At 46.4% G+C, this 18,324-nt stretch overlaps 1 protein-coding gene across 1 annotated transcript; it reads right to left on the reverse strand.

Annotated features, from left to right (window-relative positions):
- Window positions 1–460: 460 nt before the first annotated feature.
- On the reverse strand, window positions 461–17,727 carry LOC8041614 (protein SGT1 homolog). The gene is made up of 11 exons (XM_029986541.4): window positions 17,577–17,727; window positions 17,432–17,480; window positions 16,366–16,456; window positions 16,194–16,263; window positions 16,023–16,093; window positions 13,145–13,262; window positions 12,733–12,829; window positions 11,949–12,056; window positions 9,142–9,238; window positions 2,423–2,598; window positions 461–762 (listed from the first exon to the last, which is right to left on the reverse strand). Exons 1-11 carry the CDS (start codon window positions 17,603–17,605, stop codon window positions 655–657), a joined length of 1,014 nt encoding a protein of 337 aa, XP_029842401.2. The 5' UTR covers window positions 17,606–17,727; the 3' UTR covers window positions 461–654.
- Between the last annotated feature and the right edge of the window lie 597 nt (window positions 17,728–18,324).

Consider the following 18,324-nt stretch of genomic DNA (forward strand, 5'->3'; position numbering starts at 1 on the left):
GGTGTTCGTTGTGTTTCTGTATGCTCCATCATCGATGAACCAATCACAAAGGGCCCATCGACTTTCACTTTTGACGCTACTTGAATGGTCCACTTACCTCGTACCGTCAGCTGCGCCTGCATTTGAGCCGAAACGAAATATAGGCCTTTCCTGTGCACGATTAGTTCAGCGTTGACAGAATACATAAAAAAAGCATGATGTACACCATGTTGGCGAGTTTTTGTACGATTCGCACCATCGGCCCGTGGCCTCTGCCATTTCTGGGGTGAAATTAAGTACAGAAATTCTGTTGCACTAGCTAAATTTCTCACCGACAGCAGGCACACAACATCCACTTAGGCTAACTTCTCGCCGTTAAATGTACACATGACATAGTACCTTTACATAATGCACTTGCAACGATGCACAGTGCTATCTTGCAAGTGGCATTTCTCTCGCAAAAAGGAAAAAGAAAGAACCATTCGAGATAATTTTTTTATTATTGCAAGAGGTTAGTCAACACAAGAAAAAAAAAAAAACAAACGAACATTCCTGCACATCTCGGTAGCTGCCGGGCATCGTGACAGACTTGCATCTTGGTTTTCATTTGGCAAAACAGCAGAGTCTCTGAAGGGCATAGTGCAATGCGCACCGGGCTCGAGCGCACTCCCCGCACTACTCCTGCCACTTGCGGTACTCCATGCCGTCGGGCGGCTTGACCGGCGTCGTCTTGCTCTTGATCTCGTTCCAGTTGGTGCTGAGCACGGTGCCGCCAGACTCCACCTGCGCAAAGCCAAAGGTCACAGTCGCCTTCGGGCGTCCACCAAAGATGTACGCTCCTTACAAATGCAACATGGTGTTTCAAACGTGGGTGGTGTGTACGACCCCGTGAAACTGGCGAACAACCGTCACGAAGGGTACAGTCAAGTCTCGTTAATATGGCCCCCATTCGTACGGTCACTCCGCCACACAGACAAAAACTTCAAGGGACAAAATGAATAACTACACACATTTTTGTCTAATTACCATAATATACCGAGAGATAGCCCACCTATAAAAATCAATAACAAATCAAGCGAAAAAAAAAAGGCTGCACATAAAAAAAAAAGTTAAAAATGCGTGGTGCTCCCCGACTTCAAGACGGGAGTGCATGTGCGAGAGAGAAATCGGCAGCAAACTTTCGGACATGCAGTCGACCCGCTGCATTACTAAGAACGAAACAGTTCCTTCAGTAGCTCAGTGGAAAAACGTCCACTTCACATGCAGCGGGCATGGGTTCGATCCCTAGTGTGGGCGTACCATTTTTTTTTTTTTTTTTCAAATATTCTGCAATGTTTACATTTCTTTTTTTTTACAATTATCAATGGAAAAAAACAGTTGTTGTGGACGATACGTCGCTGAATTAAATGGTATGGGATTCCATTTTTGACACCTCTGCCGCACAATGCCATTTTCAGATGTGAGGCAGCTCTTCGCGCAACATCTTGAAAATGTTCTTTTCCGAGCCGATCACGGGAATTCCCCACGGGCACTCACTAATAATTGCCAAGAACCGCAAGAGGAACAAACATAACTGCAAAGGAATCGCATGGCAAACAGATCCCGAACACATTTTGTCTTCTGCACCTGGAAGAAAAAAAAAAAAAAAAGAAGAAAATCGCACGGTTGGGTGTAGCCACGTAACTTCCGCCACTCACTCTCCTCTCCACATCTCCGTCAGCGCGTGGGTTTCGGTTTCAGTTTCGAGCAGTTGTGTTTTTTGGCTTTATTAAAAAAATATGCAACTCTGTAGCAAAATATTAATTGGGTAGTATTCCAACACCATAATGAATCGCCTGGCAAAAAATGAAAAAAACTATTTTGGGGGGCGTCAGTGTCCCTTTAAGTAACACTGCTTTTGCAGAGGTCACTATTGGCCAAAGCCCCACAATGACTAAAAGTGAACCATCTTTCGATGTTTTAAAAAGAAAAACTGCAAATTGTGCCAAAATAGGGGTGGGCTATTCTTGGGAGTGGGGCATCTCTTGGTCTATTATGGTATTACGGACAATTTTTTGGGGGTAAATACAATAATGAGAAACGACTGTATGAAAGTACTTCACAAGCATACGGCGAGCACCTGCTACGAATCCCTTCCACGTCTCGCATGAAAGGGATAGCCTAAGGGCCTGCATCCGGTGCCTAGTCCACACATAAAGCATACCGACAAATGCCTGCTTCCTCAGCTCACAAAAGGCTTTTATCATACATAAACCGTCATTGACACATTCCGTCAATCGCAAAATCTGTCGTGTCTCGTCATAACGAACGACATAAAATAAAAAAAATCCTTCATATTCTGCACACGTAGATGGTCCGCATCGCTTGAAATTTGAACGTGCAAAGTCTGCAGACTATAGTCCTGAAAACGCAGTGGTGCTGTAGTTGAAAGAAGGACACTCACAAAGGACTTGTTCATGGCTCTCCTGACTTCGTCCGTCCCGTCGGCATAGATCCTCTGAAAGAGGGTGTTGAGGGCGGCCTCCCCTTCTTCCTTTTCCTCACCCGTCTCCTGGACGATGCGGTCCCAGTTCTTCGTCCGGGTCGCCACCGCGGCCTTGGCCGCCTCTGTCTCGGCGACTGCGGTAACGGGCACGAAAGACCATTATGGCGTGCCGCCGCCCCCTCTCATGAATGCAACGGGACGCCATGTTTGACAGCTCGCAGGAATGAGCGTCATCAGAATGTTAAGTGTTTTCAATCACGCTGCAATACTACGCTTCATCCTAAATCGACCGCAGCAGATGCTGTGAGCCATCCCAGCCATTCCAATTAGTGTCACATGACTTTCGGTAGGGACGCAGTGACATATGGGGTACATGAATGCGCGATACATTCACAGTACCCGATTGGCTGGGATGGCTTGTATCATCAGCCGCGGTCCATCACGAGGTAAAACTTCGTACAGCCGGATGCGTTTCTCTGGGGCAGTGCTTCGTGCCCAAAATGTTGGTTACTGTCGGCGTTGCATGCCAAACAAATACCCCAATACGACACAATTTGTGATTTTGTAAATGCCAGCGACACAAGTGAGCACCCTGGGAATTACGGGACTTTTGAGAGTGGTGGTAGCAGACGACAGAGAAACTCGCCTCAAGGTTGCCAGCACACTTCGCAAGCGCTATCTGGCAAAATGGTTTGTTTGGGAACGAGCGCTTCCCGAAATATATGCGTTCGCAAGCAGCCTCACTTCAAAAGCTTGTCTGGCCACCCTGGGTGGAGTACACTTTGTTGGGGTACCAGTCGGCAACCATGGGCATGGCTCAGCAAAGCTCGACTATCAGACAATATACATACACCAGTAAGAAGACGACACCTGGCAAACATGCATGCATTTGTCAATTCTGAAATTGAAGAAAAAAAAAAATGGACAAGGGAAAGCCATTCTTTTTCTGTTCACAAATTCATAAATGTGCACGAAATAGGCACACAATCTTTACTTTACGGTGGGGCGAATGAGATTTGTCTACGAGCGATGCAAGCACTAATCGACTACTTTCAAAATTCAAAGCGCCCATCACAGTGAAATGCCACGCAGTGCACTCTGGGAGCTAGTTGGCCACTCTGTTTCGGTTTGGATTGAGCAGCTTCTGTTCATGCTATCACGCCGTGACCGAATAAGCTGCTTGTGTTCTCGATTATCTGACTTTCCACGAATGTAGACTATTCTCATTCTCGAACGATAAAGAAGAATGACCGAGACACTTTCTTGGTTTCCGACGTGCTGGATATTGTGCTTGCGCATGCAAATGTAGAAAGATGTGGCTTAGCCACTTTAACCCACGATTGTGCATTTGAGCTCTATTCCAATAATCCTGTCTAGTGCCAAGGAACGACAACTGAAATTTGGTCAGTTTGAGCCTTACAGACATTCTGTTTGCCAGACGTCCGCCTTGTTACTTCCTTGGGCAAAAAACAAGCCTCATCCTCACATGAGTGTCAAAGTTGAGCCCAACGTTGGCGCATTAACTTTTAAGGAAATGCAACAAATGCGACCTCACTGCTGCACAAAAGTTACTATAAAGTCTTCCTCGTGTCATCATATATCTCCCACTCATGTTTTATGCTGATTGGAGATTAAATTTTCGCTAATGCCGAGATATCCTTTAGTCCGTTTGGCGCACTGCATACGTGGGATCACGCCCGTATACGTGCCGTCAGGTGAACGGTGAGACCTACTTCACTCAAACGCTTGACTGCTGCTTTCTTAAAAACAGTCTTTATGTGCGAATGTGCCTACATGATTGCAGGATAACTTCATGCAGAATCGCGATATCTAATTAGTAGATAAAAGATATGAAGTTTGTTTGATTTCTGCTTTTCAATAGTGTCTCCGAGTTTTACCTTTCATACTCAGGCAAATGAAGAAAAACAGTAATTGCAGTGATGTGATTGCTGTGCCAATTGCACCAAGCTGCACCAGGGAGCTAACCCTGCTACATTTTGCCAAAAAAATAGGTAATCTGTGCCATGCCTGCGCCAAAGGACCAATTTTGGTCGCCTTTCAAAACCGAAACTAAACTGAGTACCGTAATTAAGCATGCGTGAGCTAGGTGGCACAAGCGGCCACCCGACACAAAGTACCCTGCATCAATCGTTCATCTGGTCTTGCGTGGTTTTTCCGGTTTTTCCCGCCGTCTCTTGTTTCGCGCTCTCGTCTCGCGTCTTTTTAAAACATTTTCAACGATAAACGCGGGCGTGTGCAGACGCTGCAGCCGCTCCGACGCTACCGTGCTGGGTACCAGCCATACAGTCATGCTGCGAAACAAAACCATGTTTTTGTGCGGCGGGAGTTACTTTGTGAACTGAAGCGCTCGCTCCTGAAAGCAACGGCTGGGGCAAAATATATGTGGTCCCTGCTTGTCAGTCACCGTGGTCGCGCGACGTCGGGTGTTGCCGTCCCCAGGTCGCTGCAAATATGGCGCAACATTCGTGTCCTTGTTTAATACGCTACTACAAAAGTCCCTCTAGCTCAAAGACTGCTCTGTCGAAGTATTGATTACCTAGGTTTCTTTCGGCAGGCTTTCTTTTGAGATCTGCCGCGAAAGAAAGTTGGTGAAGAGAAGTGAGCTAAAGCAAAGGAGGCAATGTCTGCAAGCTGAACCCGCACAGCGCGCTTGTTTGTCTGGAGTTCAGTCATTGCACAAAGCGCTCCAAGAACTTTTTGACCCTGGCTTGCGATGTCTTGCATCGATGCACTCAGGTTCTTTTTCTTTTTGTGTGTGTGTGTGCGTTTAGCTTGTACCTCGCCTGCCAGCCTGGCAAGCACGTGCCACTGGATTGTTTTTTGTCATACACTGAACAGTTACATTTTGCATAGAATTTTGGGAACCAGTTGGCAATGGAGCAGAGTGGCATAGTTTCGATCGAACAGCCATCTCCGCTCGCACAACAATTTCGCATTGCACTGCAGTAGTTACATGTTTCATCAGTCGGAGACTGCTTCCATTTATTATATAACTAGTCAACCTAATGCTGTGCTATTTATTTCTAAGATGGTCATTTTCAAATAAATTTTAGTATGTGCAATTTGGTTCTTATTTACTTATAGTGGGTACATATAAATGTACCATTTAACTGAAGCATTGCAAAATGTGTAATGTCATTGGCATTTCAGTTACATGTTGAAAGACTCCCAAGGTGGTCTAACTTGACTATAATTTGTTTATTGCGCCGAGCATACCGTCCTCCGTTTGTCCAGCACTTGAAGCAAATATTTTAATTTTTTTAAGAATATCTGCTCTAAAAGCAACTTTTGCTGCTCCAAAACACTGTCTAAGCTGCTCCAAAAGCCACTATTGCTGCTACAAAACACTGTTCTGGCTGCTCCAAAAGGTGCTCCGAAACGGCTTAGGCCAATCACATCACTAATTGCAAACAGGTATATTTGGTCAATCAAGTAACAGACTTATTGACCAACAACACTAATGTAAAGGAGCAAACTCGGTGTATGCATACTTATTGATTGTTAGAGCGTGTAACAACCAAGATCCCCAAGCTTTGCAGCGTCGAGATTCCCAGCACCGACTCGTCCACATACATCGAAACTCTAACAGAAAGGTTCGAGTACCAAAATACAACAAGCATGTGTCAAGTCAAACTTTATGTATGGTTTGGGCTTGCGCTAAACCTTAGAAATTGGGCCGTTTAAGTTAGTTCAGAGACCAAAAACGATGCACTAGGAACCACGAAACATAAAATATAACGGTTGTGAATAGTCCACGGTCTATGTACGATATCTTGTCGACGTAACTATCAAAACCGAAACCATGCCACTCTCCTCCCTGGCCAACTAGTTCCGAGATTGCAACTCGCACAGTGTGGCATGCAGGGATTTATGGAAAAAGTCTATTCTGTTGTATGATGTTGAACACCTACCTGCAAACAACTGAAGACCCCACGCTCCACCTACCTACAATATGGCCCGTGCAGCAACGTTTAAACATGTTGCTGCAACAAAAGTAACCTTACACCAATTTTTGGGGCAAGGGTACTACTGTTAGTTTTTAAGAGTGCAGTCTGGTATTGTGTCCATCAAGTAATGTTTCATTCAATGAAAGAATTTTCAGGCAAGCTTCCCCACACAGTGATTGAGAAGTTAACTGGTGCTACGCAGAGATATCCACTCGGAACAAGGTATAGAATGCGTCGTCAGGTAAGAGAACACCGAGAACCTGCAATCGCTCATGTTTGCTGTTCAATTTCAATGACAAAATACTTTACAGCAGCCTTCAAAACAATATTGCAGTGTAAGTTTACAACACCCAACACGGCACATTTAGTTTTAGTTTTCCTACCCAAAGTACGGAAGAACCTCATTGATACATTCCCGGTTTTTTAGTTTCCCCAGCTTTTACGTCCAGAAGCACCGGTCCCGCCGAGCTACCGAGGAACACATGTATTGACTCGTCGCTTAGCGAGTTTGCTTTCCCAATGCCTACGTCCAAGAAGCGGCTGATATAGTGCCAACGGCCGATTCACGCTTACGCGACGACATGTCCGCGGATCTTCTGCCTCCCAAGCACATTCACACAAAGGGGAAGACGAGGGACAGTGAGGATTTACCAAACCACTTAACGACTGCACAGTGGCACCGTCATCCAAAAACTAATGCGACTATTTTTACTATGGTAACGGCGCTATTGCATAAATAAGAAAAAGAATCTTGTGCTGCCATTATGTGCCACGCGACACAGAACACAACGAGCGACTTGGCGCGAAGCGGCACTGGCTTGACTAAACCAAGGCATGACACAAGTGTGGTCCTGCCTGAGGAGGGTCTGAATAGGTGCGACGGAGTCTTGACCTTGCAGAGGGGTGTTGGCCCATGTCCTCCTTCCGCGTGTGCTCGTGCACAACACTTCAATACACCGCAGGCACAGAAAGTGCCTTGCCCAACCTCATTGGGCCTTGTGGCCTTGGCGGATGAGAGGCTGGATGGATGTCCAGGACAGAGTATGACGTCCTAGACAAGTTCTAACAGAAGCTTCTTGACACAGACCTCAAGCAATACTGAAACCAAAATTTGTTCCGAGCGCGAGCCGGAAAAAGTTTTCCTGCAGCGTTCCTCGTGTGGAACAAAGAATCGCACAACCAAAACGAACCGATGGATGGACAAAAGGAAGCAATGCGTCGCCTTTTGTCCAAAAAAGAAAAAAGGTTATTCTTGCCAGACAAAACGGTTTTCGAGTCAAACCCTGCCAGAAATCCGTGAAAAGCACAAACCGAAAAAGCGCCTCATTACTCGCGGATATTTTTACTTTGAACCAAGCTTCAAATATGTGTAGTCTGGCAATGAAAATTTTATTTCTTCTTCAAGAGCAACGCGAAGATGGTGCATCATTCTTTGTTCCGATTTTGCAAGCTTGCCGTCCGTGTTGTCGCACGGTTCTTGGTTCCACACGCGAGAGAGACTGCAAAAACTTTGCGCAGCTGATGCGCTGCACGTTCTGGTATTCCTCCGGGTTTGTGTAAAGACGCTTTTGTCGAACCTCGTCTATCATGCTGCAATCTCCGGCATGTGCCGGAGATAGCAGCAAAACCTTTTTTTTCGGTTTTGGCGTACTGAAGTGTTGCGCACGTCTGCGTGGAGACAACAGGATGTAGACATTGGCAAATGCCCCTCCGCAAGCCCAGGACTTTGTCGCTCGCTCCCCCGTGTTTCAGTCACCCAAAGCGGGAGGTCGAAATTGCTAGCTTTTTCTGAATGTATTCAAGTTTGCACAGATGAACAATTGCAACCTTTTTCCGGACGTACTCGAAATCACGCCTACAAACTGTTACACTACGTTGGTTTCAGATTACACCTACGAATGTTTTAAAGCTTTGTCCAAGCCAATCCGAGCTCACACCTATCAAATGTTTTGCGGACACACGTCTTATTTGTAGCACCTCCCCAAATTTCGTTCTCGTTTTTCATCTTTTCTTGGGTTGCACGTTTCACTTCCCCAGCTTTCTGAAAAACAAATAATTAAGGTTCTACCGTAACACGACTCGTGACGGACGTGTTGCTCCTATAAACAATGACTTGTAAAGATCCTGACGCGTCGTCAGAAATGGAATGGTGAAATTCTGCATAGCTCGTCTGCAGCCGCCATTAGTCCGTCTCATCGCTTCCGGCACGAAGCCCATGATTGGTTCAAAGTTTGCGTCGAGCACCGACGCAACACTCGCGTGAAACGACTTTCGATCAGAGTACAATCTGAATTCTGACGAAGCAGTCGTGTCCACTGCATGCTCACAGGGCATGACCAACTCATCGCGGCCGCACATATTCTATGCATTTCGAAAAGGGTCCGTTTTTGCTTGAAGACTTAAAAGTATCCTGCTGTCGCCCGCTGCGACCCTGGCGGTGCCGCCGCAGCGGAGCCGGACGCAGCAGACATTCATTCTGCCATGGTTTGCAGTTCAACAGTTCACCGAAGCCTCTGCAGCAACGAGTTGGGACACCACGCCGGCGGTGGCACCGTCTCTTTTGCCGGAACTTCCCCGACCAATCACCGAGATTGCGAAGTCCGAAAACGCGACGCGCCGGATCGTACAGGCGCAAGGCCCCGGTCGCAGCTGCAGAATTGGAGTCGAACAAACATACGGAAAAGACTCCCAAAGACGCCTCTCACTCACCCGAAGTCATCCTCTCGCACGGGCCGGCCGGCAAGCTGCGATCAAGTTCCAGCGTCGTCCAACGAATCCCTTCCTCCTTTTTCGCACGTATTTCGACCTGAAAACGAAAAGTGTTCCCATTAACCCCTTGCCAACTCATATTTTTTCAAGCACATACAGCAAAATTTTATTTTAAACGGGCAATTAGCACCAAAAATACGACAAAAACGTTTCCTCGACTTCCAGTGTCATTTCTTGCTCTAATTCGGGATTTCTGGTCACATTCCCACCGACGTGCAGACACCGAAGTTATTGAAATGCTTGCAGGATTCACATAGTTTTGATCCCTCCCGTAACTGCCAATGAAACTATCGTCGGATTCCTAAAAATTGGAAGGGCTGAAGGATTCGTTGTCGCATATGCCTCAGCATCAATCCCTTTCAAGAGGAAGGTTGAAATCTCTGTCAGTCAAAGCGGACATCCACACCAAAGCCATGTTTTAGCGTGAACGCCTACGAGCGACTGCTTTTTATTTATTTTCTGGCCAGATAGAGCGTCTTTTTTCTGTCAAACAGCCCAAGGCATACCTGCCAACCTAGCAACAAAAAAATTCGGGAGACCGCTGCATGTGGGGAGGAGGGGGGGGGGGGGGGGGGGGGGTTTAAACATTTTTTTTTTCTTTTCAGTTTGACAAAAAAAACCCGTGAAGAGGCACTCCGCGCGAATCACACTGTCTTCGCAGTTGTCTCGGAGTAAACTGCCGGCGGTGCCCTGCCCTTCTACGGCACGAGCATGGTTCTGATGCTTTTGTGAAGCGATGTGTATTTTGATGTCAAGCTTGCCGCCGTGCGAAACGCTCGCACATCACAGGCGCACATGGTACAGAATTCATACTTGTCAGCTTTCCGCGAAGCAACAAAGCACGGAAACTCAGTCGCATATGATCTTAGAAATACTTGCAAGTACTTCTTCGTGGCTTCTGAAAGTGCCATCGATCGTTCCAACAGATCAGTGGTTCCAACAAAACTCTGAGAAACACGAAGAGTAGTTCAGCGTTCCGCATCTCACTCGACGACCTGACAAAGCCAACTGAAGCCTAGCACACCCATGGTCATATAAGCAGTGTTCCAAAATGCGCTCTAACTTCAGGAATATAGAGGTTTCGTAGCTTGGAGTTTGAAAATCTACCCTCGTTTTACGCTACTGCTCCGAGTTGTCACGTGGTAACCCGCCGGAGTAACCTAAACCTACTCTCGAGTACCTCGCAATGACACACGCGCAATAATTATAACCAAGAAGGAGTCATAGAAGAAAAAAAAATTACGGCGGACATTTTTTGGGAGATCTGGGGTCGCGTCCGTACAATCGGAAGATGTGATCAAAATTCGGGAGGCTCCCGGAAAATTCGGGAGGGTTGGCAGGTATGCCAAGGTATGCCAAGGCAAGAAAAGATGTGGGGGACAGGCCACACTTCGTTTTTCCATGGCACGCCTACCGGGAGAGTGCACATCCTCGGTAAACAAACATTATAGTAATCGAAAGAGTGAGAACGACAGGGCGCGTTCTTTCGAATGCCCTGCCTCCAGGCCTCCTGCAACGCCTTGACCGAGCGTATGCGCTCGAGGTGCACAAGGAGCCGAAGAGTTGTCGAAAGTAAAAGGCCCATGCCGGAACAACCGAAGTACCTCCCTGCTGTTCTCACCTCCGTTGACGACTAGTATTTCCACACACTTATACTAAACCTGTGGAACTCAATTTACCAACGCTCAAAAGTAAGAAGTGCGGGCCAACGACCACGAGAATGGTACAGATTCCGAGCCCCAAGCTGCGAGCAACCACAAGACGTTCTCGCCACGTGGAGTTTAGATGCAATCCCCGATCTCCGTCGGATACGCTACATGCAATTGTTTGTGGCTCCATGCATTAACGCTTACAGAAAAAAACACCAAAGATAGAGAAGAGATGCTGTGCCCCTGACACTGCGATGAAATGTCGAAAAGCCTCCCGACGAAGGTAAAGAAAACAATACGTTAACTCTACATCAGAAACTTCATGGCTTATGCAAATGTTTGGCTCTCTACCCTCGCCTCCTTGTTCTCTCGTGGCCCATCAAGCGGTAAGAGTGTTAGCAAAATTCAAAGTTAATATTGCTTACTGGTCTCTTTAAAGTCATACTTCAACGAAATTTCGGCACTTATTTTCTTGCCTATACGAGTTCAAAGAAGCAGTATCATATCAGACTGACCGATACCTTGTCAATAAAGACAAGAAAACAAATTTTAAAACAAATTAAACAATTAGCAAAGAGCACCTGGTGGATGTCTCTAACCCCTCGTTTGTAATTCCCGTCTAGGAACCTTGACAGGTAGTGACGATAACTGTCTCGCCTCCGGCCACCACGGGAAAAGAGGGGAAGGATTAACTCCCCTCTCCCCGAGAATGTCTTGTGTGTTCCAGAAGTTGCTATTGTCCCTCTACAAAATTATACAAGATTAACCTGTCACTCAAAATCCGTACAAAAGCAGCCGTTTCAGTGGCTGGAATGACCACGACATCCTCCCGACGTCAGCCTCGCCACAGCTTTGCTCGTCCCGAGACTAACTAAGTCACAATTCCGTCGGATGTCACGTGCTCTCCGCTGGATGCTCTCCGAGCGCTTGCCAGAGTGGGCCGTTTATAACGAAAAAAACAGCCACCAGGCTCAAAATACAAACATGCGATTGTCATTTACGGATATGGTGGATCATATTCAACGTATGTCTGAACACGACGGGTATATTTCAGATTTCGTTGAAGTATCCCTTTAAAGAACGGGTAGTAAGTACTACCTTGCTGGAGTAGCACTTGTAGGTTGTCTGTTCCGCAACGATCGGATGCGCCACTTCCAAGAAAAGCTCGTAGTCGTCACCGGATGGAAGCCTTGCCTTGAAGCGTATCTGCAAGTGCCGAGGACATCTTGTTACACCTGGGTCTGCTATTTCACATTCACCACTTGCAGCAGAGAAGTACAACACTCAGTCTTTTTCTCTAGAACAATGCTTTTTTTTGTAAAGAGTAAATTCACATTTCAGGCTACTCCACAGCCACACACAGAGAGCAAGTCGTCTGCTTCTTGCGCAGGACTTGAGGTGACAACAGAAAGATGCCAAGCTCCGATTGGCTCTGATTAAAAGATAGTGGGTAGATGTCAAAGCAAGCTGCCTCGAGGTCTACCGACTATCCTTCAATTGGAGCCAATTGGAGCTCTGAGTCTTTCTGACGTCACGACAATCCATGCAAAAGAAGCAGACGAAATTGAACTCAAGTGAAATTACACCGCCTTTTTTTTTCTAACTGGGCTAATACCAGCATAAGCCTCAAGCGTGTAATGCTTCCACACTGTTACACCACTGCTAGGTGTACAGAAATAAAACTCGCTGCAAAGTGCCACAAAAGATGTCAAATACAACGGCAACGTGAATGACGGCATTCAGTGCAATGGCAGTGTCGTTATGCCATTAGTTCACTGTGCCGCAAAGGCACACTCGCTATGCAACGTGCCAAGGAAACGGCAGGGGAATGTGGAATGAATCATGCTATGGCCAGCAAAACTGGTCCAAGAGAATAACTTGCCGTGTCGCGTGTGAAGCTTGTCTCAATGTTCTCTGCCTTCTGGTTTTTGAGGAGGATGGTTATTGTCACGTGACTTTCTGTCTGGTACCACTCGTGCCTGAAAAGGTAAAGGGGGTGATGCATCCATCATTGGACGAGACTCTAAGCCAACTCTTTTGTGTAACATTGGCAAGGCTAATGTAGTTTCACTAATGCTGCATAAAAAAGAAAAAAAACGTGTGAGGGACATTTTCTGTTTTCCTTACATCTGCAACCCTTCAACCATTTAAGAAAAATTACTGATTGCCTTTACTCTCCACTTAGTCCATTTTCTTTGTGCAACGAAACCTGCGTCTTGATGTAATGACCTGCCATGTAATGCGCAAGATTTTATGATACAAGTTCGCAAGTATAAATGCACTGAAATGTTTACCGAATCCTGGACTGTGCGGATGGAGGCGGAACGGGGGCGGATCTTTGCTTGGTGTCCTCGGACGTTTTCAACTGCGCACCACACTTGTCTAGCCACTCGCAGAACTGTGTTTCTGTACCTGCAGATCAGGCGTAAGAAAAGTGGCTTAACACATGGTCAAGAGGCCTAGGCGAAAAGGAGGAAAACCAACAACAAAATTTTATACAGTAAACTCTCATTTCAGCAAACGTCGGTTTAACGAATACTTCAGAATAACGAACTTAAAAAGGTCCCCAACGGTTTTCTGTGCTTTGCCGGAGTAGACGACAATGAGGCGAAGGCTGAGCCAAAATGTTGGGGATAGTGAGTCGCCACACATTCTATGCAGAAATGTTTCAGCAGAACGAATTAAAGAAATTCGGAATAGCGAATATTTCAGTTCAACAAACTGGATCGGTGGAGCCAGGATTATTTTTGCAATCAGATCAACTAAGTTTTGTGTCCTGCAGCGCTGGCGTAGCCGACGCCCACCGCCACCGCCGCCTCTGCAGCAGCGGCGTATCATCACTGGCGTTTACAGCGCTGCAGAGGTGAAGCGGCAGTGCGGTAGATGAAAACGAACCACGTGGTGTGTTTCTTTTTCATCGGTTCCATTCGGCCATCTGAGATTTGGGTAACAACTGTAGGACGGCAGTTTGTGCGCCCACTTTGATAATGGGTTTGACGAAATGGAAGCGGTTGTCTCTATCAGGCAAGATCAAAATCCTTCAGCATCTGGACAATGGTCACAAGCAAGTGGACGTTGCGAAGGACTATAGGATTCCACCGTCGACGTTGTCAACGATAATGAAGCAAAAGTCTAAGCTTGAAGGAGAAACTGCATTCAATCCCAACAGGAAACGACTCTGCACAGGATATTTCAAGCCAGTGGACCATGCTGTTGCAGTATGGCTTCGTCACAGCAACAAGCTGCGCCAGAGGAAGTGCACTTTGTATATATCGATGTACATGACTCCATAAATTGCATTTCACACTTTTGACTAAATGTATGCTGTGCCCCATGCTGTTCCATATCCCGGTGAATATACTGTAAACGACTTAATTTTCGCAAGGACCTAATTTTCCCGAATTTCACGAGACGCCTACAATTCACAAAAAATAGGTCCCGCGAATAATTCTGGTAAAATGTAAACACATTGCCATCTATATTGAGATCGCACAGCGTCGCAAAAATTAAAACCCACAAATTATTCCAAAACTTTGGCTTTGATCTAGATCGCGAAATATTGAGCCTGCGAAAAATAAGTTCTTTACGGTATTCAGTTTAGTGAACTACTTCCTTGGGTCTCTTGAAGTTCGCTCAAGTGAGAGTTTACTGTATGACTCAGTCTGGCTCTGACTGCGCTTTGCGGAGTTGATGCTTTGGAATCACCAACAAAATTGTAACAATGAGAGAAGAAAGAAAAACAAAAAAAAAAAACAAGCAGGAGCGACACAGGTACATAGTACGACACTGTTAATGCAAATAAGCAATTGCCATGTCCTCTTCCCCCTGTTAGTACTGAAAGGGTGTCCTCAAATCAACAAATATGACGAAAACTGCTTTCTTGGGGCACTAACCCGAGCGGTGAAACTTATTTCCACCATTCGCTTCGGAGTCAAATGTGAAAAAGCATCTATGTCGTGTTCGCACCAACCGTGTTGCACAGTCTAGCTCTTTGATGGAAAAGGTGCATGCATCACCCCTTATCCCAACTCATTTACTCTTTCATCATACCCTTACCATGACCAACATGCTTCTTCACCCATTCTGAAACAATGTTTCAGACGAAATCCGAATTTGTGCAATTCCAGGAAGAGGAGTATACCGCGAAATAGCGTGGAACCCCTACTTAGTACAAGCATCCTCCACTAGCAACATTTTCAAAACTTGGAAATTCCACAAATCATATGCCCCCCCCAAAGTGCCAGCATCAGCCGAAAATATTCACCCCGCTGTGGTGGCCACGAGATTGCCAGCGGCGATAACAGGAATATTGCGCGAAGATAAATCCGATTTCTCCGACTCCGTTCACACTGCCTTCGAAGCTCTTTATTGGCCACCATTCTAGTTTTTGCCAACTTGACTGGACAAGCGTCCATGTCTAGGATGACCCAGCTTTCAGTGAATGCGGGCTGGGCACTTTTCCCGGTATCTTGCGGCAACACTGTTTCAGCGTGAATATATAATGACACTCTCTCCCCCCCTTGCGTAATACATAGAAGGGCCTTCAAGCAGTCATAAATCGTAATGGATAAATTATCTGTGCCCGAGCCTTGCTCACAATCCACAGCCAATGAAGTGGACCAATTCGGGAATAAGACCACCGAAGAAAATGGTGACTCTGCTAAGTACAAAGGAACTAACAGATCTGCAGTGACCGACGGCTTAAGAAACGCGGGGTGTGGCGAGTCGTGAGTACCTTATAGCTCCGCCGACAAGGAGATTGCAGCTGAAACCAAAAATGAATCTTAAGGCAGAGAGCCTGAACGTGATAAGCTATGCCATTAATTTCTTAAGCTGTCAGGGATAGTTTGTACAACTCTCAGTTACAGCTCCAGCAAATAGATTAGGGGTCTTAAGGCGCGTTCACACTCTTGCAACCGAGTACGACCGAGAAAGACTTCTTGGGACCGGATGCACTGAGCGGAGCTGGTCCTAAGAGATCGCAAGAGGCTTAAAAACCGGTTTGGTCTCTCTCGGTCGCACTCGGTTGCAAGAGTGTGAACGGGCCTTGAGGCTTGCACAATGTTGGCACAATGTTGGCACAATGAAAAAAAAAAAAAAAAAAAAGGGCAAAAAAACATGGTAGTTGTTTGTGAGCACTCAAAAAGACGGCGGCATAAAGCCAACGCTTACTGTCAAGTGCGCGTCCTTTCTCGAGCGCATCTTTTGCGTCTTCAAACTTTCCCAGATGAAATGCAGAAACCCTGTTAAGGAACGACAAGAAAAAAAAAAAAAAAAAGGTGAAAGGGAATGTGTTTTAATCCACTATGCAAGCAGCCGACGAGCAGCGACAACTCTGCTTACCCCATCCTCAAGAATGCTTTTGCACTTTGGTGTCCGTGCGTTAGGGCAGCCTTTAGGTCGTCGAATGTAGCTGCAGGACGCAAAGAAAGGAGCAGTCATGACATCTGTCACGAGGTACACTAGAGACAGTCAATGTTTGAACACTCGTTGCCTGAGAAGGATGCCACACTACCTTGCCAGTTTCCAAGCCTGAAATGGGCATGGGAGCGCTTGACGTAGATTTCAGCATCCGACGGGCTTTCCTCAAGAGCCTTGTTGTAAAGCTTCAATGAAATAAACAGAACGTAAGTCAGATACAAATTTTGTCGGATGTTTGGTGCAGACTGAGTTTCAATTTGCAACTGCTATTTCGTAGGTGCCTTAAGTAGCTTCGGTTATCGGTCTTGAGGCCAACCCTCAACCATTTCAAGGCAGGTTCACATATTTGCATTCAACTGTGCCAAGCCTGTTTTGATCTCTTGTAACTACTGGCGCCATCTATCCGGTACACCTACACTTCTGACCTGTGCCTACACTTCTGGCCTGTGCACGACTAGACTGAAGGTTTTGCAGTATTGGTGAGACCAAATGTATGCGCTATTTGAGTGAAACTGTCACTTACAACATTGTCCAAATTATTGGAACCCACGGTAAAAGAATTGCGCGTAAAAACTATCAAAATATATACGCAGGTAAGAAGCGTTCCAGGGCCGACCGATAGATGGCACAAGTGTGCCAGCGGATACGAGCGGTCACAACACATTCTGCACAGACAAACGCAACTGTGTGAGCCAGCCAGCCCTTTAACGTTACAGGAGAGAAACCGGCGGAAGTTGACGTCTTGCACCTAAATGTGGTAGCGGAATGTTAAAATCCCAATACAGGATTCCTGTGTTTGTCGAGTTCGAAGCAAAACAACTGCGTTTCGAAAGCACGTCGTTTCGATAGAGTCGGTGTCATGCGAACTGTGACCACACCAGTCTACTGTCACGGTGAGTATATTTTCCCCCAACAATTCGGAGAATTTGTTTTGAGGTTTAAAGATAATTTAAAGCGACTCTTGGGGACGATGATTGGCATAACTCCGTTTCTAAAGCACATCGCTTTGCGAGAGTAGGTGTCATGCGAACTGTGACCAAACCAGCCTTCTGTAAAGGTGGGTTCTTTCAACAACTCTGAGAATATGTTCGCGGTTTAAAGGGAAATCAGAACGACTCTCGGACACTATGACTGGCATAATTTTAGTTTCGATGACTCACGTTTAGCGCTTCGGTGTAGTTTTCGTCAACAAAGGCGCTGTTGGCTTTGCTGCGGATAAAAGCACATGGGTTGGGTGAGCTTGGGAAATTGACTGGCACTGTAAGCAAGGAATGTAGGAAACTCAGCTGTGAACTATTCTCTTACCTTAAGATGGTCTCGAGAGAGTCTGCCATCGTCGACGACCGCAGTATGTTACTGTCCAACTGCCCACTACGAATTTTCGTGTTGTGTTGGTAACGATTGACGAAAACGAGAGCAACGAGAAACAGCGTTTCCTCTAGTCGCGGCCAGTCGGCGCCACAAGCGTCGTAATTCGAGAAGTTTCGGTTATGTTTTTCGCAGGTGTCCCTAGGTGGCGGCACGGTCGTGGCGCCAATTTTTAAAAACGCCTATTGTAAGCATGGTCTATCTATCCTAAGATGAACCAAGTCTGGGGATCATCTTTACCGAATTATAACGAGGTGGTAACACAAGACCACACGCCGGTACGATGCTGGTCCACGTCGAAACCAGCCAACACCTCCTAGATAAGAAGGCCTAAGTGCTGGTATTTCCTGCGTCACTAAAGAAGGCCACCGTCAGGCAGAGATTGGACGCTACTACGACGTCAGCGTTCATCTAGGAGTCGTATTCTCACTGATTGGGCACTGCTTCTAGCCGACCGCTGACGGTGTAGTCGTGTCCAATCTATGGCCTACGGTGGCCTTCTTTAGTGACGGAGGAAAATTCAGCACTTAGGATTTCTTATCTAGGAGGTGTTGAACCTGAGGTTCCTACGTAATACGTTCCTACCGGTAGCGGCATTCTTTGAAGCGTTGGCTGCGTGACGGTGCAGGTTTTAGGAAGCGAATGGCGGCGCACAGTAGAAAGCTGAACTGAATGACGCCATTTT

The sequence above is a fragment of the Ixodes scapularis genome, unplaced genomic scaffold (genome assembly GCF_016920785.2).
Source record: "Ixodes scapularis isolate PalLabHiFi unplaced genomic scaffold, ASM1692078v2 PGA_scaffold13__105_contigs__length_92229423, whole genome shotgun sequence".
Lineage (NCBI taxonomy): Eukaryota > Metazoa > Arthropoda > Arachnida > Ixodida > Ixodidae > Ixodes > Ixodes scapularis.

Bases quoted from the DNA above. Each gene is read 5' to 3' on its own strand.
- LOC8041614 (XM_029986541.4), bottom strand. From the start codon at position 17,605: ATGGCAGACTCTCTCGAGACCATCTTAAG. The intron at 16,094-16,193 runs GTAAGCAGAGTT...GTTCCTTAACAG, and splicing joins AAAGCATTCTTGAGGATGGG to GGTTTCTGCATTTCATCTGG. The intron at 2,599-9,141 runs GTGAGTGAGAGG...CCGTTACCGCAG, and splicing joins GTGCGAGAGGATGACTTCGG to TCGCCGAGACAGAGGCGGCC.